Source organism: Spermophilus citellus (genome assembly GCF_964194105.1).
Source record: "Spermophilus citellus genome assembly, chromosome: 7".
NCBI lineage: Eukaryota > Metazoa > Chordata > Mammalia > Rodentia > Sciuridae > Spermophilus > Spermophilus citellus.
Window position 1 is genome coordinate 164,742,194 of NC_138188.1, and position 19,415 is coordinate 164,761,608.

General features: G+C 62.8%; 1 protein-coding gene and 1 long non-coding RNA gene across 6 annotated transcripts in view; one reads left to right on the forward strand and one right to left on the reverse strand.

The window, feature by feature from the left end:
- Positions 1–19,415, reverse strand: part of LOC308653105 — a 430,906-nt gene that overhangs the window by 62,677 nt on the left and 348,814 nt on the right. The gene's annotated exons all lie outside the window — the stretch shown is intronic.
- The window catches only part of ADARB1 (adenosine deaminase RNA specific B1), a 107,669-nt gene that overhangs the window by 34,472 nt on the left and 53,782 nt on the right, over positions 1–19,415 (forward strand). For 4 of the 5 annotated variants that reach the window (XM_081301481.1, XM_081301479.1, XM_081301480.1 and 1 more), the window contains one exon: positions 1,158–1,280. The exons of the other annotated variant lie outside the window; for it this stretch is intronic. Coding sequence is in view for 3 of the 4 variants with exons in the window: in XM_081301479.1 (XP_081157605.1) it covers positions 1,158–1,280 (123 nt within the window). In the remaining variant the exon portion in view is untranslated. The remainder of the gene's footprint in view (positions 1–1,157; positions 1,281–19,415) is intronic. 5 annotated transcript variants of the gene reach the window in all.

Consider the following 19,415-nt stretch of genomic DNA (forward strand, 5'->3'; position numbering starts at 1 on the left):
CGCCTGAGACTGGGTTCCTTGGTTCTCCTCATGGCCCCTGAGACTTCTTCAGTGCCTTGGCCAGCCCTGCTGGCGGGGTCTGTGGCCTTGTCCAGCCAGCTTGACCTCTGGGCCTGGTGGCTTCCTGAAGAGGGCACCAGGAGGTGGGAGCAGGAGCTTCTCTGGGCGCTGACTTGCAGAGCCACGCTGCCTGCCGCCTGGCTGCTGGCCACCCAGCCCACGGGCACTCACTGTCTCTCTAGCCCAGGCCTCTGGTCCAGACCTGGCCAGCTCGGCCATGTGGCTCTGCCCTACCAGGGGTGGGTTCCTTCCTCCCCCTTCCTCTGCTCTGGGCTGGCTCTGAGCATCTGCGGGCCACCAGAGCGCCGTTGTTTCCGTCCTGTTCAATGTGCACTCGTGCCTTCCTGGGTACTCGAGGGGGGTGAGATGGGAAGGGTCCCGAGGACAGCAGCCCTGGACTCTGGACAGGTGCCCTGTACTGGACAGAATGACGTAGGCTGTGGCCCCGGGCCGGCGAGGCATCTGTGATACGGCCATCGACGTGGTGGTGCGAGCGCAGGGCGGGAGGGAGCCTGCTGTCAGCGTGCCCACATCTGCCCTCACAGACAGAGGACCTGCCTGGGTCCCTGGTGGACCTCAGGCACAGAAGGGTGCTTGGAAGTGTCTCCAGCCTCACCCCTCGGAGGACCTGACCCAGCCTGTGTAGTTAAGGGCAGACCGTGTTCCAGGGCTCCTGGCCTCTGGAAACCACTGTCCTGCAGAGCAGACCAGCTGGAGAGGGCGGTCCAGGGCCCAGCAGGGTGGGGCACACATGCGTTTCTGTGTCTGCACTCAAGTACACGGGTGTGCACGTGTGGGCCAGTTGAGCTGAAGAGGATCAGTGTGTCCAAGAGGGCCCCAGTCTCCTTCCTTCCTGGGCTCTGGGTGGCTTTATGCTGGGGACCATTGGCTGCAAAGGTCTCCGTGTGGCGGTCATGTGTGTGCATGTCCTGCTGAGGGCAGGAGGGATGCAGGCCACTGTGTGCCCCTTAAAGGACAGTGCAGCCCGTGCTGGGGAAGGGGCTTTCATGGAGCGGGCCCCATGAGCCCAGCTCTGGGGAGGCCCATCGTTGGGCACCGTGGGGAGGGCTGTCAGTGACGGGGCCTTTCTCTTCCAGAGTGGAGGCCTTCTGGCTGGCACAGTCCAAGGTGCAACTGCAGAGACGCTGCGGGCATTGCCGGCCTAGCTTCCCCTGGCCCGGGCAGGCCGTCCTGGGGTCAGCCAGTCGGAGCACGCCGAGGTAAGTGGAAGCCTGAGACACCTGGGCCAGGAGCCGACGCCTGCTCCGTGTCCACGATGGGTCTGGGGCCCCGGCCGCCTGGCGATAGGCAGGCTGGCCGCTGAGGTTTTACTGCCACCCTTCTGTGAGTGGCCACGAGGAGGCTTCTGCAGCCCTGAGTTCTGAGGGCTGTCACTGAGGCTGTGCCTGCTTCTGAGAGTGTGGAGACAGGAAAGCCGGAGGTGCTGGCCGCGAGGAGGCTCCCCAGGCTGAGCTGGGCGAAAGCCTGCTTGGCCTTGGGCACTGTGCCCCAGGGCTCATCACCTCCTGTCGGCCAGGGCTGAGGGGCCCCTGTGTGGCCCCCCTGCGTGGCCCCCCTACGTGGCCCCCATGGGGTGCCCTCCAGAGATCGAGCATGAGGCCTACCTGTGCTGCTGACTTGGGAGCTCGGTGGCCTTTAGGGCTGAGGACCACACAAGTGGGGACAGGGGAGTAGCCGGCCATCTACGGGGGTCACCAACTTTGGGGAGCAGAGACACGCCCAGCTGTGACTGCTGGGTCTAGCGTTTGATCAGAAAGGCCCCACCTGCCGTTTCTGTGTCACCTGATGTCCCATGAAGGCCTCCCAAGGTCTGGTCCTGCCTTCGCCTGGTGCCTGCTGGTCTGCTGGGGTGCCCGGCTGGAAGGACCCCTCCGCCCAATGTCACTGTGCCGAGAACGGGGCTTGACTTTGGCCACGCCCCTCTTTCAGCTCCTTGAGTGCTCCGAGACTGGCCTCCCTGTGGCCACAGCTCCCTGAAAGACACCAAGGGCCCCAGCTCTAGGGTCCCAGCTCTGGGCGAGGGGACACAGGTAGCCCACCCTGCCTCGCTGGGCGAGGACCACCACTGCCTGCTCTGGGGCCATGTGTGTGGGGCGTGGCACGGCGTGTGTGGGGAGTGACAAGGTGTGCGTGACGTGTGAGCTGGCCGGCAGGAGGGCCCAGCGTTTCTCGAGGCCACAGGAGGCGCTGAGCAAGGACGGAGAGCCCTGGGAATGCAGGCTCAGGCCTGGTCACGCCTGCTGCCCCTCGCCCTGGGCGGGGTGGCTGAGGCAGAAGCCCGCTTCTCCTCCTCCCTGAAGAGACAGTGGCTGTCACACTGCTCTGGTGGGTTCCCTCCATTCCGGGGTCGATAGAGGCGTAAGTGGCTGTCTGCTGGGAAGCAGTCCCCCGCCCTGTGCCCACCCAGGGTCTGTGGTGCTGGGGTCCGGGTGTCACCTGGGCCTGGAGGTTGTCCCTCTCGCCCTGCTTGTCCCCAGGATCCTGATGTGGTGTGATCCTGACTGCTGTGGACCTTGAGGTGGGACTCTGGTCACTGCAGTCCCTGCGCTGGGTGGACCCACAGTGTGAATGCAGGGGCCCAAGGTGTCCGATGCAGGGCCCAGGAAGTCCACCTGGGTGTGGACCTGGGAGCTTCTCTGGGCATTTCTCCTGCTGCCACCTCTAGATGTTCTTTTATGATATGTGACTTCCCTGGGCACGGTGGCCCCTGCCTGTGATCCTTGTGGCTCAGGAGGCTGAGGCGGGAGGATCACAAGTTCCAAGCCAGCTCAGCCACGTAGGGAGGCCCTAAGGAATTTAGTGGCACCCTGACTCAAGGTACAAAATAAACAGGGCTGGCATGTGGCTCCGCGGTAAGTGCCCTGGTTCAACACCCAGCACCAAAGGAAAAGCAGGTTCACAGAAGACGCTACCTTGTGTGACTGCAGCCGTGTAATGTCACGAATGGTGTCACACAGAGCCGTGGTAGTGGGGCTGCCTGGGGTGCAGGTGGCGCTGAGCATGGATCCTCCCCATTTCTCGTGGTGGTGACGTTTCTGGGAACCTGAAATGTGCTCAAAGAGTGGGGGCTCCTGCTGGCCTGTGGGCTGCTGGGCATGGGGGTCCCTGGTGAAGGTGTAGCTGATCTTGGGGTGTTCTGCTCGCTCCACGGGCCCCTGAGGGTCTGTCCCTGAGGACCCGGCCTCTTTACACCCACCACCACTGGCCTTGCTGCCTCCACCTGCTGTGCATAGTTCAGCAACTTGGGGATTCTCCCACAGCCAGACCAGAGGACAGAAGTGTGCAGGGACGGCTGGTACCTCTAGTGGCCACGTCCCCAGGACCTGGCTGGGGTAGGAGTGTGCGGGGACTGCTGGTACCTCTAGTGGCCACGTCCCCAGGACCTGGCTGGGATAGGAGTGTGCAGGGACGGCTGGTACCTCTAGTGGCCGCGTCCCCAGGACCTGGCTGGGGTAGGAGTGTGCAGGGACTGCTGGTACCTCTAGTGGCCGCGTCCCCAGGACCTGGCTGGGGTAGGAGTGTGCAGGGACGGCTGGTACCTCTAGTGGCCGCATCCCCGGGACCTGGCTGGGGTAGGAGTGTGCGGGGACGGCTAGTACCTCTAGTGGCCGCGTCCCCGGGACCTGGCTGGGGTAGGAGTGTGCAGGGACTGCTGGTACCTCTAGTGGCCGCGTCCCCGGGACCTGGCTGGGGTAGGAGTGTGCGGGGACTGCTGGTACCTCTAGTGGCCGCGTCCCCGGGACCTGGCTGGGGTAGGAGTGTGCGGGGACTGCTGGTACCTCTATTGGCCGCGTCCCCGGGACCTGGCTGGGGTAGGAGTGTGTGGGGACGGCTGGCACTTCCAGTGGCCGCGTCCCTGGGACCTTGCTACACGTGGTAGGAGGCCAGTCCTTGGGGTGTCCTGCTGATGTGCACTTGCTGGTGCCCAGGTGTGGTCCCTGGGTTGGTCTGGCCTGTGTACGTTGTGAAGTATGGCCCTGGTCTTGTCCCCATTTCTGTGTGGTAGCTCTTGAAGACCCCAGAGTCTTCAGAGTGACAAGAGTGCGTTGCATGCTCAGGGGTGGACTGGGCTGCAGCCCCCATGGCTCCAGGGTGGACTGGCTTCTGGGAGGCCAGGCAGGGTTAGAGGACGTGCAGCCCTGGGGAGGGCGGGGTAGGAGGGGGGTCAGGAAGGCCCGCAGCCGGTCAGTGGTTCCCAGGGGATGGGGTTAGACTCAGGGCAGCTCTAGGTGCTGGGAGGGCGGAGGCTCCTGCTCTGGGGCCTTCTGGCGCACCCTGGCTGCTGCTGGGTGGCCTCTGCAGATCCTGTGCTGCCCGCAGTGGACGTTGGTGTTCCCGAGCTCCTGGCTGTTCTGCTGGTCACCCGCACCTGAGGGGGGTCACCTGTGGGGGGGTCACCTGTAGAGGGGTCACCTGAGGGGGTCACCTGTAGAGGGGTCACCTGAGGGGGGTCACCTGAGGGGGTCACCTGTAGAGGGGTCACCTGAGGGGGTCACCTGTAGAGGGGTCACCTGAGGGGGGGGTCACCTGAGGGGGTCACCTGTAGAGGGGTCACCTGAGGGGGGTCACCTGAGGGGGTCACCTGTAGAGGGGTCACCTGAGGGGGTCACCTGTAGAGGGGTCACCTGAGGGGGGGTCACCTGAGGGGGTCACCTGTAGAGGGGTCACCTGAGGGGGTCACCTGTAGAGGGGTCACCTGAGGGGGGTCACCTGAGGGGGTCACCTGTAGAGGGGTCACCTGAGGGGGTCACCTGAGGGGGTCACCTGTAGAGGGGTCACCTGAGAGGGGTCACCTGAGGAGGGGTCACCTGAGGAGGGGGTCACCTGAGGACGGGCTGTGGGGCCTGCCATGGCCTGTGGCCTGGGGCCAGAGCTGAGAGCAGCCTGGGCCTGTGATCACTCTAGGAGTGAGGCCTGAGCCGGGCCTGAGGCGCCTCCAGCAGGTGGGTGGACACTGGATGAACCCAGGTGCCTGGCTGGTGGGGGCCTCCTGGTGACATTTGGGGCTCCTCAGTGGTCTGTGGGCCTCCTTGGTGACATGTGGCCCTCCTCAGTGGTGTGTGGGGGCTTCCTTGGTGATGTGGTCTCTGCAGTGGTGTGGGGGTTGCAGCTATGTGTGTGCCATAGGTGGGGGGTCACAGCTGGTGAAGAGCCCATGTACTGGGTCCTGGCAGGTTCTGCCCCTTGGCCTGTGCGTGGCCCGGCTGCTGCCCTGTTGGCACCTGCAGCTTTGCCATGTGGTGGGGTGGGTGCCAAGGACGTGGCCAGCTAAAGCCGAGTGGCCCCCGCTGGTCTGAGCACATCCCCACTGGTCTTCCCTGTGAACCTGGGCTATGTGCCAGAGCTGTCCTCTGTGACTTGCAGGTGAAGACTCTGAACAACCAGAGGTGGGACCTTGTCCAAGGCCCTGGCTTGCTGAGACCGGGTGGAGTTTCATGCAGGGTCATCTGTGGACCCCTCTAGTTACTGCTGTGATACAACCATGGCCATGTGCACAGCTGCGCAGGTTGCAGACTGCATGCCTCCACTCTCACAGCCATGGCTGACGGGCTGAGGAGGTAGCTTGGTGGTAGAGCTTACCTTGTGCGTGTGAGGTCCTGGGTTCCCTGGGCCACACAGAAAGACCATGGCTTGCATGGTGTCCCTGATGGCCTTGAAGCAAACGGTGGCATCTGTGTCCTTCACGTGGCCACTTATGAGCCTCAGCTGCTGAGATCCAGGGAGTCAAAATGCACTGATGCGTGTGGTGACCTGTGGCATGGTGGTCACCTCAGGGCTACTCCAAGGCTGCTCCTGCCCCTGCCCTGCCCTCTCGTGACTTGCTTCCCCAGCCTTTGCTGTCTCTGGGCCTTTCTGAGCTCGTCACTGAGTGTCCTGGGCTGGTCCCTCCCGGTCCTCGGCACAGGCCTTCCTCCTGCCCCAGTTCTGCCCTCAGCCTGCGTGCTCTGGAGCACGTGTCCTCCCGTGCTGCCGTCTGTCCAGCTCCTGCCCAGCTGCTGCTCTTGCCTCGCATGCTGCTGTCCCTCCTCGGCTACCAGGCCCACCCATCCTGCTTCAGCGCTCACCCACGTCCACTCTTTGCCAGGGGCCAGGTTGATTAGAACTCCTGGTCAGAGCCCTGCCTGGCCCCCTGCTGCCTGGCCTGGGAGGCCCCTCGTGTGACCCCAGGACCCTGCCGTGTCCTAGACTGCCCTGCAGGCTCACTCCTGCCCGGCTGCCCTGGACACTGTGCCCTTGCAGAGCACTGGCCTGGAGGTGGCTTGCTCCTCCTGCTCCCACAGGCGCCCGAGGCCTGTGCCCTCTCCTGGCCCAGTCTCCCCTCAGGAGGCGGCCGCTGGGGCCCGGCTCCCCAGGTCCCTCAGAGCCCGGGCAGTCCTGGTGTGCAGCAGCAGGTCTCGCATCCTGGCCGGGTGCAGGGCTTGCGGTGTTGGGGAGCCATGCCGAGGCGGCGCAGCGTCCCCTGGAGGACAGCGCCCTGCCCTGTGTCCCTCAGGCGAGCAACAAAGGAAGGGTCTTCTGGGGCTAAGAGAACAGACCCCTCCCCGCACCGTAAGTGCACAAAAGTGCTTTCAGGGGTGGACGCCGGCCCAGCGTCCGAGGAACGTCGGGCTTCGAGTCTTTACTCTGAGGTCAGCGATAAAGATGGAATGGCCTTGTCACCAGGCTGTCGGGGCCCCGTGGAGCGTGAGCACGTGTGAGCCTGTCCCTTTAGCCTGCGAGGCCACGGCCAGAGCCAGAAACCAAGGCTCTTTGAAGTTGGGAGCGAGGGCTGTGGAGTGCCTTCTCGATGCCCGCGGTGGGCACAGCTGACTGGCTCCTTGCGTCTGCCACTGTCTTGGAATCTCGGAATCTCAGAATCTTGGAAACTCGGAATCTCGGAATCTCAGAATCTCAGAATCTCGGAATCAGGCTTCTATTTTAAAGTTTCTCTCAAAGAATCCTAAAGTTAGATGGAAGGTGACAGATGGCATTGGGACATGGACCTGCTCTGGCCACCAGCTTCACTGGTGTGGTGCTGCTGCCCTCTGATCCAGGACGCCATTCTCCATGGCTGAGCTGTGCACTCGGTTGCTGGGGTCTAAGCCACGGAGCTTGCAGCAAGGGGGGACGTCCATGGCGCTGAGAGGGGTTGGGTGTGAAAAGCCGGGCGTCCCTGCGGGGTACAGGCATGGGCAGAGCTGCTGTCCCCCTCACCATGCGGCAGTGTCAGATGGGACCACACCACGTGATGGACGGCTGCAGTGCCTCTGTGTCAAGGTGCCGGGCCTTTCTGCTGGACGAGGCACCCGGTGGCCATTCAGGGAGTTGTGGACCTGCGGGAGGTCCACTCTTGGCTGGGGGCCAGGGTTCCTTTGCTGAGGGCCTTCTCGCTGCCCCTTTCAGGGGAGGACCCTCACCCCGGGGCCCCGGAGGTGTGGGCTGGAGGGCCAGGAAGGCCCGGGCCTGTGGTGGGAGGTGGCAGCAGGCCACGGGGAAGTGGTTGTCTGGCTCACGCCTGTGGGCTCTGGGCCGCAGGGAGGCCTCTCCTTGCTTCCTGCCGGGAAGACCTGGGCAGATCCCTGGCTTGGCAGCTGGGCTGGGTGAAGGAGGTGCTCAGGCACGTGCACTAGGGGTTGGACCTGCCCAGGTGAGTCCTGCAGGCCTGGGCATGGCCTGCGGTCTCTGAGGAGAGAGGGGTGGTCATGTGATCGGCCTGCGATGCCCAGAGCTGGCCGGGTGGAGGTAGGGTCAGGGGACACACGGCCTTGACTGGACATGTGGCGCAGAGTCCACTACTGCCCAGCTGGGGGCTCCTCGCCAGCCCCGCACAGGTGTGTCTCCCCCCAGGCCCTCCCTCTGCCGACTCCCGAGGAGGCTCTGGGCCTGGCCGCAGGCTCCCGCCTCCTGAGCTTCTGGGCGAGAGCCACTGTGGGCCTGCTATCCAGCCGCCCGCTGGCCTGGGGCCGACCTCTCAGGTGATCCGTTGTGCCACGGCTGCACGTCGGGAGGACATGCGCGCTCTAGGTTCTGTCTACTTAGTCTTTCTGTCCCTGAGTCAGTCACTGTGGAGCTGGGAGATGGCACACCTCCTGGTGGGGTGGGGGCACTCACAGCTGTCACCGTGGGAGGTGGAGGGGCAGGGGCCAAGCTGGCCCACTGGTCCTGGCCTCGCCTGGGCTGTGCCCACAGAGCAGCCCCAGCCCCCAGCCCACTTCCTGTAGGGACAAACTCCGGAGGTCCCCCAGGGGTGGTGCACCCTCAGTCTGCACTCCCAGGTCGGGGAGCTTGGAGCCACAGCAGAGCAGGTCACAGTGGACGGACTCCAGGACCCGCACGGCTTCTCACCTGCCCTCGGCTTATCTGGACGCCAGGGTCAGCAGGAGGCGCCAACTGCTCTGGGGTGGAGGGACGAGGCCTGCTGTGCCCAGCTGTACCTCAGTGTCCTTGCTGCCTCGGGTGTGGCCTGGAGGCCCAGCCTTACTTCCCCGGGGCTGCCCGCCCTCCCTGGCACATGGCAGGGCCAAGCCCTCCCCAGGGACTGTGGCTGTACCTGCCCCTGCTGCTCTGCCCATAGGCTGCCCACCCTCCTTCCCCGCCAGGTGCCAGCCAGCAGCTCCCAGCTGTACTGGGGTGGCCCCAGCCTGGACTGCTGGTCCCCCGGTCTCCGGCTGCTGCCCCTGTGCCACTCCTGATCCTGGGCATCTCCTTGTGCCTGCCCTGCCCTTTGTGAGGGAAACAGACCAGAAACTAAGCAGCCCTGTGACTTGCCTGTGGGGCCACAGTGTCCCTGACATGTAGGGACAGAGGGGCCTCCTGTCCCGCCATACGTCTCGGGCTCCACTGAGCCAGTGCACTGTCCACAGTGTCCCGGTCTTCTGACAGCACACCTTGCAGATGGCCACTCCTCGGGAGGCTGTGGTCTGTGTGCCGCGTGTGGTATGTGCCTTTGGGTGGGAGGACAGCGGGCGGCTGGCCTGTGCTGTCCCCACACACCTGGCGTTCTGAGGAAGGCCACGTGTGGGGTCTGGACCTTCCGGGTGCAGTGCCGCTGTTGGAGCACGCCCAGCACCGGCTCTCGTGTTGGCAGGGCCACGCATCTTCTGCATGTCGATGGCGGGGCCTGTTGCGTGGCACCTGCATTTCACAGGCACCTGTCTGGAGTCACTGGTTGAGTAAGTAACGGAGCAAAACGTGGTTCTCCTTATTTTCAGGAATTTGTTCTTAGAGTCATTAAAGGTATGGAATATGACGTCTGAGTTATTTAAGGAAAGCTGGTTCCTTTCCCCCTTGAGGGTGTGGGGGCCTGGTCACAGTGCCACTGTCCACTGCTGCCAGCGCGGCCTCGATGTCCAGGGAGCACGTCTGCCGCATGCCCTGGGAAGGGCGTGCGCTTGTCATGGTGTGCTCCTCCGCACTGGTGACCCAGCTTGGTGTGTGGTGACCAGCCCGCTCCCTGCCTGTCCCTGGGCCTATGTTCCTGCACTCAGGCCCCCCACAGTGCCTCCCTGGTGGCCACGGCAGGGTGCTCTCAGGCAGCTGGGGTGCCCCAGGGCCTGAGATGTTGGTGCGTCTCCCTAGAGCCTGCAGGTCAGGACCCAGGAGGTCAAGGCTGTGGGTCAAGCTGTGTGGCTGGTGCATGATGTGTATGGGCGCCCTGCACTCTCATGCAAGTGTGTGTGTGCCCACACGCTCCTGTGTGTAGTCTGTGCACGCCTATGCAAGTGTGTACATGTATCTACATGTGTGGTAAGACCAATGCATGCTGTGTGTGTGTGCGAGCTGAGTGAGTGTCCACTGTGTGTGGTAGGGCCTGCTGGCCCTGCTGACCACGGCCCTGAGCAGGTGGGGGCTGGCTGTGCGTGTCAGGCCCAGGTGTGGTGAAGAGCAGGCGTGGGCTACTTCCTGTTCTGCAGTAGGGGCCAGGTGAGCATTGGCCCTGGACACGGGCTCCGGAGAGGAGGTGACCTGCCTGCCACCTGGCGACCCTGCTCCCAGGACCCCTCCTATTCCAGAGCGTATCACTACCCCAGCAGCCTGTGTCTCGTGGTGTGGATGGGCCTCCTGCTCCTCCTGTGCCGTCCCTCTGCTGCGGGAGCTGTCCCCACAGGGCCAGTGCCTTGCAGGAAGCCTGGCCGTGAGGCTCTATGCTCTGCTCCTCCGGTATTGGAGGCTGGTGGTCACGTGCTGTTCTCTGGGTGGCGTCTGGGCCCCGTCCAGCCTAGTTCTGCCTAATTCTGCAGTTTGAAGGGCTGTTCACATGCCATCAGCAGGACTGGCTGTCACACATGCGGAAGCTTCGCCAGTGACCCGGGGACACGGCATGAGCCCGGGACCGGCTGGGGCTGGCAGCCACTGCCCCACATGGCGTCGCTGGGCTCGGAAGCCCTGGACGTGGGGGTCTTCCTCAGTGTTGTGGGGCTCAGGTTTTAGAGGAGGCGCAGGAGGCACTCCCAGAGGAGAGGTAATGGCTCCTGTGGCTGCCCGGGGTGCAGGCTCACCTCATAGTGGCTGCCCGGAGGCTGCTCTGGCTCGGCTCCCTGTCCTGCCTGTGCTGCCCACCTCTCCCAGGCCCCAAAGGCTGTTGGCCAGGGGCCTGCATGCCGAGGATGGTCTTGGAGGTGTCCTAGGCACCAGGCGCCACTCGGCTTCAAGGGTCGCAAGGGTCTGCGTGGCGGGGTCGGTGGCCTGGGCACAGTGGGCTTTAACTCCAGAGAAGCTCTGCGTGCCCCTCGCTGCCTGCCGCTCACTGACGCCCTCCTTGCTGGGTCAGCTCTTCACTGTGGGAGGGACTGCAGAGGCCACCGGGAATGTGTCCTCTCCTGAGAGGCCGGAGGGCCAATTCCTGACCACCAGCGCCTGCCTGCTTTCAGTTCTTCGTCCAACTTCAGGTTTTAAGTCTTAAAGTCTATATATTTTTTCTTAAAAGCAGATTCACAAGTTGATCATAATCAAAAATGTCAAACCCCCTTTGGAGGTGAGGCTTTCCTGGGAAGCCGTGGACAGCTGGTCTCTCTGGATCTCAGCAGTTCACGGGGGCCTCCTGGTGAATGGCACTTCTGGCAAGAGCAGCCAGCCTGCAGCTGTGGTTGTGCTGCGCCCGGGGCATCACCAGTGCCACCGCCCAGCAGGCCAGGGCGTGACCGTCAGGGTCAGGATCCCTGGGTGCTGTGCAGGACTGGCACAGTGGGCAGTGCCCAGAGCCGCTCTCTAGAGGGAAAAGACTAGGGCAGAGTCGGCAGTTTTGTGGTGTTTGCTGAAGAGGCCCAGGAGAGGCTGCCCAGGGGACATGGGCGCGGGAGAGGCCCTCACAGCCCCTGGGTACTGTGCTCCTGAACTGTGTGCCCAGGCAGGAGGCACGGTGTTTCCTGGGGATGGAGCCTTCGGTAGTGGCCTCCTGGTCTCTGCTGTCAACTTGGCAGCTTCTAGTGCCACCTGGTTTGTTTTCTCAGCCAAGATTTAGGCAAGGGAGAGCTGCAGGAAGTGCTGGTCATGACCCTGGTTGCCAGCGGTCTCCGTGGGCCCTCAGCACTGGACGCTCTGGTGGGGCTACTGGGAAGGACAGGAGCAGCTCTGTCCTCTCCTTAGACCCCTGCAATTGAGGCCCAGTCTCCTCCCGCAGCCCAGAGCTGGCGGCATCTTGAGGCCCCAGGCGTGTCCCCGTCCCCGCGCATCCCTGTGACACACACAGGGGGCTCCTACGTGGTGCCACTCTTGATGTTTGAGGATACGTGCTGCTCTGTGACTAACACAGCACCTTTAAAGCCACCAGGACTGTTAGGACCAGCTGTCCCGCAGTCCCACCGTGTGGCTGTGCTGTGGTGCAGGCAAGGGACATTCCCTGGGCCCTGGTGAGTACAGACACTTCCCCGCGAGTGGACAGCTGCTGGTCGCTGGTGAACAGCGGCCCTGGCCGTGGAGGCTCTGACTCCCCGGCCCCGCGGTGGTGCCCAGGCTCCCAGCACAGTGAGGACAGCTTCCCGCGCCTGGGCAGGGTTGAGACCACCCGCCACCGGGAGAGGCAGATGGTGAGAGGATACCCGGGATGTCACGAAGGGGCCCAGAGCAGGTCTCCGCAGTGGTGCGTCTGTGTGGTGGTCACTGCTGGTGCTGGGGACGTGCTCCCGATCGCCTCTGGTTCCAGAAAACAGACCGTTCACCTTACGTAAGCGGGAGCCCGACCGGCTGCAGGGGCCGGGCTGAGGGTCTTGTTCGTGTCACTGCCTGCTCTCGGAGGACGGCTCCGTCCTGCAGTGACCAGGGCAGCCTGGGGGTCATTTGTGGTTCTGGTGTCATGCTGCAGGCTCCTGTGGCTCTCTAGACAAGGCTGCTGCCTTGGCTCGCCCTGCTGAGTGGTGGAGGAAGGCTGTGTGGACACATGACAGTCTGGTGGTGGCACAGGGGTGAGGTCAAGGGTGGAGGTGACCCCGGGGCTGTCCAGGCCCTGCTGTGTGTGCCCGGCAGGGCCCTGGCCGCAGCAGGAGCTCCTGACTCCCCCGAGCCACCTCTGCTCAGGCCACAGCATTGTTGTCCTCGTCTACGTCCCGAGGCCTGGCCTCTGGTGATCCTGGCTCTCACTGACATCTGGCCATGGCTCTCTGTGCAAGTGGAGCAGCAGGGCAGGGTCAGCACTCAGGAGGAGGGTGGTGGGAGCCCATCAGGGCATGCACATCTTCCCCTCCGCACCCTGTCCACGGGCCTCCTGGCCCATCTCTGTCCTCCAGAGCTCTGGTGAGGTGTGTTGGGCTGTGGCCGTAGAGTCACCTGCTCTGATGTGGTCAGGTGCAGCTCGACCACAGCTGAGCAGTGTGGTAGTAGCAGTGGTGGTAGGGTGGTGACTGTGCCAGAGTTTAGGGACCCTTGGTCCCCTTGCGCCAGTGACATCATTTTGTGGCAGCAACTGGGAACCGCGGTCAGGACCAGCAGGCTGAGACCTTCTCTTCCCCACCTCGCCCCCAGAGTGGCTGGGCCATGGCGCTGTCCTCACCGTCCCCACCTGGTCCAGTGCTTGGCAGGTGTTATTTCAGCCTGTGTCTGAGCCCGACGTGCTGAGGTTTATGGCCAGGAGACTTGTGACGTGGGAGGAGAGTCGTCTTTGGTGGACGATGTCGCAGACAGATGCCGTGCCGGGCTGCTGGTGGCCGTGCCGTGGGGGCCTGCTCCTCCCCAGCCTCTGCTGGAGTTCCGGAGACAGGCCTGCTGTGCGCAGGAGGAAGGTGCTGAGTCAGCTGGCCCTGTTCTTATTTTGGAGGAAGCATGTGTTCTTTGAAAGAATCGGGAAGCTCAGGCTCAAGCAGACCTCGAGAGCAGCTGCATGCCCGGGGGCCAGGCCCGGGCCGACCGTGCCCTGGATTTGCAGGCCCCAGCCAGGTGGGTGTGCGCAGCCAGGAGCACACTGGTGCCTGGCTCCTGCCTCTCGAGGCCACGTGGACCAGGCATGCTGTGCTGTGGGGACACCTCCTGGGACCTGAAACTCAAGCGTTTTGTCAATTTTGCAGCTGACATTGCACTTAGCTTTCTGGAGAATGACAGGAAACTTGAAAAAAATAAGCTTTTCAAAGTCTGTCTGCACGTGTTCTCAATGAATCCTGCTCATGTTCATCTGCGGGTGTGGCCCGCGAGTATCCGTCTTCCTTCTCTGAGGTTGCGGCTGTGGGGAGGTGGACCCAAAAGGCGTGGCTCCTCTCTGGGTGGTGCCTCCTCCGTTCAGGCCCACCTCTGACCAGGAGGATGCTGCAGGGTGCTCAGAGGAGGGGTCACACGGCGTCCACCAGAGCCCTGGGTGAGAGGCTCTGGAGAGTCCAGCCTCACGCGAGGACCTTTTGCATCCTGTCGCGGTAGGACTGGAGCACCACGGGACGGCTGCAGATGGTGCCGAGGGCACACATGTGGCCTCTTTGCCGATTCTGCAGACTCCTGAAGAAGTTGTGTAGCTTTCTCATTGCATCTTATGTTTCTATCCACACTTCAGATGCTCGTGTGTGCATCTGTGTGTGCGTCTGTGTGTGCGTGTGTTCACGTGCATCTACATCTTTGTGCACACATGTGAGTGCGTGTTCACCTGTGTGCGTGTGCATGTGTGTGCTGCTGGGGATGGCACCCAGGCCCTCGCATGTGCTGGGGTGCTCCCCACTGACCTGCTCCCGGCCCTTTTCCTTTGGCTTTGGGGCAGCCTCACTGGTCACTGAGGCTGGCTGCTGCAGTCTGGCTGGGCACAAATCACGAGCCACTCAAGAGGAACAAATTTTATTTCCAAACTCCACCAGCACACTCCCCGGGAACTCTCCCGAATGCCACCCACGCGGCACCTCCAGGAACACACCACACACCAACTGGAACTCCGACCACCAGAACTTTACCAACCAACGCGAACTCTTCAGGAATCCCTGCGAGAGCTCAACCGGAACTCCACGGGAACTCTGCGAGAACTTAAAGTCATCATCTTAATGGCTCGCTGGCGTCACCTCTCAACCACTACTTTTGGCAAAAAATGCCATGCGTCCTCCCGACTTGGCTGTGGCCCTCAACAGCTGGCCTGGAGCTTACCCTTCTGCCCCAGCCTCCTGAGCCGCTGGGACTCAGCTGTGTGTCTCCAGGCCCGGCTCTGACCGTGCTGTGGGGCTCCAGGCCTCATTCCCACGTGGGTGCCCTGCGCTGAGTTCCTGTAACAAATGTGTCATTCGAGCATCCCCTGTGGCCTCCTCTGTCTGGTCATCTAAGTGGAAGTTAATTGATTAAGTATAAGCAGAACATTCCTGGTTTTGTGTCTGTAATCTCTGTACTGAGAGCCTCCTGGGCATGCAGACTCTTGACGTCTTGGTTTCATCTTGGAGCAGATGGATTCGAGTTGCTGTGGGCCATGGCTCGTGCCCTGCCTGAAGGGAACGGCTGAACTGGCCTTTTCTCCTTTTGTGTTCATTTCCACAAGCTGAACTTGAGTCTATTGTCACGACTGGTCACTGTGTTGTTAAGTGAAGGCCAAGGTGGATGTGCACTGAAGGTAGCGGGCAGCACTGGAGGCACGGCTTTGGGGACGCGTCTCAGTGAGAACCACTGACTTCCTGTGAGCAAGGATGGCCAGACTCTCGACAGGGGAAGCTGGCTGCATCTGCTTGCTGTGTGTGGTCAGCCATCCAGGGTTTCTCCAACTTCAGTTTTTGCTGTGTCCAGCAGGGCCAAGGATCTGACTCACCATGAGCAGCCGCACTGGCCAGGCTCCTGGCTGGGAGTGGTGGGGGCTGACACCTGGGGAGCTGCAGGGATCACGGGGATCCTCTCTCCAGCCTGTAGCCCCCACCTACAGGAAGATGGTTACTGGTCAGCCAAGTCGGAGAGTCCAAGGGCCTGGCCACGCTCAGAGCTGGACACTGGGCCAGGCTCGGCCTCGCCCCCGCAGCACCCCCTTGCCCCACAGCCGTCATCCTGGGATCGCAGCCTGTTGTCAGCGTGCACAGAGAGTGACCCAGCTCTGCTTTGTGTCCCTCACAGAGGAGGAAGAGCAGGAGGAGGACAGGGACAGCCTTCCACACAGCGCCAACACGGTGCCAGGCAGACGCTTTGCATGTCCTCGTGACCCCAGAGGCCTGGCCGCTGAGGCTCCGGGAGAGCTGAGGTGTGTCTGTCACCTAGACCTGCTCCAGAGCAAGCAGATGCACCCCGTGCGCACCCACCAGTACCCCTGGGGGTTTCCCTGTTGGGTGACACGGAGGCTCTGAGCTGCCCTCTTGGGGCTCTCAGGCTGGTGGCTGGCAGGTCCCATGAAATAGGGACAGGTCTGCAGGAGGACAGGGGTCTCACCTGGGGCAACCTGGCTCCAGGCCTGCAGGCTGGCGGCACCTGGGGGTCCACCCATGACTACGAGCCTTGTGCTACCTCACTGTGGAAGGGCCTCCTGAGAGGCTGTGTGTTAGATGGTGTGTAAGTGGGGGACGCTCTGCGTCCCCACCTGGCACTATTGTTAGGGTCGTCTGTGGGCACTCTCCATCTCAGTGAACCCAGGTGGTGCTCGGCCACTCTGGTGGCACAGTGGACTGCACTCCAGGAACATCTTGGCCAATCACAGCAGCTGGCCATCTTGGACAAGTTGCTTCCCGTTGGTACCTTCCCATAGAAGTGACAAATGGGGATTAGTGGACGTCTGCGGTCTCCCCTGATGGAGACTGACCTGCGGCCCATGTTGAAGACCTCAAGAGCCAGCAGAGCACCTGCTTGCTGTGGCCCAGCTGAGACCCATGCATTCTGGGGACTGGTGGCCCCAGGCACTGTGCCCTTCCCTCTGTGGCAGCCATGTGGGAGGAGGAGCTGCCATGTAGGCCGGGAATGTGCCCCATGTGTTCGACACAGTACCGGGGCGTCGTGTGCCTGTTTGGCAGGTGATGCTGAGCTGTGCCTTTTCGGGACAGGCAGCCACAGGTGTGCTGGGCAGACGGAGCAGGCCCAGTGGCCCTCCGCACGGGCCTCACAGTCCACAGGAAAGGCAGGCCATGCACGGGAGGAGTGGGGAGGCTGACAGTGTCTGTGGCAGGTGGCTGTGAGCGCTGCAGGTCTCTGACTTGAGAAGCGGGCTCTCGGCTTCTAAGGAAGCCATGTGTCAGGAAAACCTGGTGTCGAAGAACCAGCTGCTGTAGGCAGAGGGGCCAGGCAGGCAGATCCAGGGCCACGCAGGGTGCCATTTACTGGGGACTTTCTGACCAACGTGGTCAGGTGGTGGACTCACAGGTTTGGCCAGCGGGAGAGGGCTTTGGTGTGGTCAGGACGAAGGTGCTTTTTGCTCAAACTGCAGTGGGCCTGGACAGTGTGGGCAATGTGAAAGGTGTCTGCACTTCCCGGTGCTGTCCTGCGGAGCTCCTGTGTGGCTCCAGTGGTTCTGTCTGTCTCTAGGATGCTGAGGACTGTGCAGGTGGACAGGCCAGAGCTCTCGTGCTTCATGGTGACCGTGTCTCAGGACAGCTGTGGTCAGCTCCTGCGGGGTCCCTACACTGCAGGACCAGGGCATACTCACCCAGCCTGGCATGTGAACATGTGGGTGTGTGTTGCAGGTCACCTCTGGTCCATGCAGACCACCCTGGCTGCTGGGGGAAGGCCATCAGGGTGGACAACACGTACCTTCCAGCCTGATGGGGAGAGGGGCTGGCGTGTGGTTTGAGGGAGGAGGAGGAGCAGGTGGGCTCTGGGTGTCCGGCTGGACTCCCACTGTGCATAGAGCAGGGATGGCAGGGACATGGGGTCACGCGTTTCTGTATCAGCAGTGTTGCTGTCCTAGTGGGCCCCTAGTGGGCCCCAGTAGGGTCCCCAAGAAACCAGGCCTCCTGCACACCCCTCCAGCTCCTGTCGCTGCCTTCCTTGTTTGTCCATGTCCTTAGCAGCTGCTGGTGTCCCCCGTCACCTGAGCCCTGACCCCTCTGTGCTCCGCCCTTGGTGCACCTTCCTGCTCTGCCCTGGCTCCCCGGGTCAGTACCTTGCAGTGTGCCGGCTGTTGCGCTCACCTCGCGTCCCATTCTGCTCCGACTGGGAGTCACGTCCACGAGAGGCTGTGTGCACCCTGCCTATGCCGTCTGAGGCCCGGGCAGGCGATTGCCAGGGCCAACTGGGCCGTGGGCCTGGGCATCTGTGGAGTGCTTCAGTCGAGCGTTTGGAGACGCTCCACGGGGTCTCCACGCGGACAGCACTGAGAGCAGAACAGGAACCAGGACGACGTGGTTCCCTGGGCAGGCGTGGCCAGTGCTGGTGGCAGGCTTTGCCTTCCCGGACGCCCCGTGGGGACTCTGTGCTCGCAGACGCTGTGGAGCAGCCGGCGCTCTTCCTGGTTTTCTTTTCTCCACTGAACAGTGGTTCTGGCCCTCCACCTGTGGGTTTGGAGTGAGAGTCACACAGAGGAGCCCAGGTGCAGTCCTCTCTGCGAGTTTGCATTTTACAGCTATTTAAACGAGACCCCTGAGGGCCGTACAGAAAATGTGGAACTGACTTACCATGGCCTTCCGCGAGGGAAGAGGTGTGGGGATGGTGGTCATTTCATCAGGGGTACCACTCGCCTCAAGTTCTTTAAAAACCTATAAGTTTTGGTGGCTCCAGGGTAGCCTTTCCCACCAGCGTGGTGGAGGGTGTTCCAGGCCCGAGGCACCCTGAGCCCCAGTGAGCACCCACAGCGTCTTTTCTCTGCCAAGGGACACCCCAGCTCCCCTCTGCAGGTGAGAGTCGGAGCAGGAGGTGACTGTGCACAGCTGTGGTTCTGCAGGTGCAAAGGACAGTGGAGCATGGTCCCCGCTGGCCTGGAGAAGAGAGCGCTGCCTGCGGAGCCGGCGGTGGGAGGGGGAGCTCTCCACCAGGCCTGGGGCTCCGTCTTCCTGTGGCGTCTACTGAAGGCGCCCAGTTCAGCACAAGGTGCCTCTGCGTTGCGCCTTGGCCTGGGACTTGCACAGCACACGTGGCCTTTGGGGGGCCCCACCTGGGTCCCTTCTTTCAGTTCACACTGTTCTGGTTATTTGGACTTTTCTTTTTTCACGTGAACATGAAAACCTGCTCGCTGCCCCATGAAGGAGGTCCAGTGCCACTGGGCCCAAGGGAAGAGACAGGAGGCCTGGGCCTCCTGAACCCCTTGGCCTCCTGCTGTGGGCGGACCTCCCCTGCCCCAGGTGCATCCCATCCTGAATGCGGCTGGAAGTGGAGCCGTTCTTTCACCACCTCCTGCCTCTGGGCTCTCGGTGAGGCTTTGACCCTGCGCGCCTCTGGAGGCCGTTCAGGAGGCAGCGTGCGCTGAGCCAGGCGGGCTCTGCTCTGGGCCCTGACCTTCTGCCAGTGCTGCATCTGCAGGTGCGGGAGCGGAGGTCCCAGCCTCTCCGCCTGCAGGCCTGCCGTGTGGCCACCTTCCACTGTGACACGGTCCCTGGTCCTTTTTAGGACTTAGGTGTGAGAGTAGGAGACAAGGCGTGTATAAGGGCCAGGAGACCTGCACTGGGCACCCTTCCTGCCGGGACCTGCCCCGTCCTCACCCCCAGGGTCTTTCTTCCTGCCTGAGGGTGGGACCTTCCCACTGCCCATGTTGATCAACCCTCTGTTTCTGAGTGAGTGTTGCTTTGCGGTAGTGAGGGTGCCTGCCGCGAGGTTTAGGCGCCTGCCGAGTCCTGCCTGAGACCCGCGTGACCCAGTGCAGCTGGTGTCACTACAGAACCCCCCCACCCCTGCCATGCTTGGTCACTCTCCGGGCGTGGCCTGTGAGGGGAGGGTGCTGCCTCCTGTGGTGCTGGCCCTGTGACTCCTCCTGCTGAGGGCCTCCTGCTGCCCCTTTCAGAGTTCCAGTGGCACCACACGTGGCCTGTCCCCTCCAGGTGGGGTTGGGAGGGGGGGGGGATGGGGGGGGC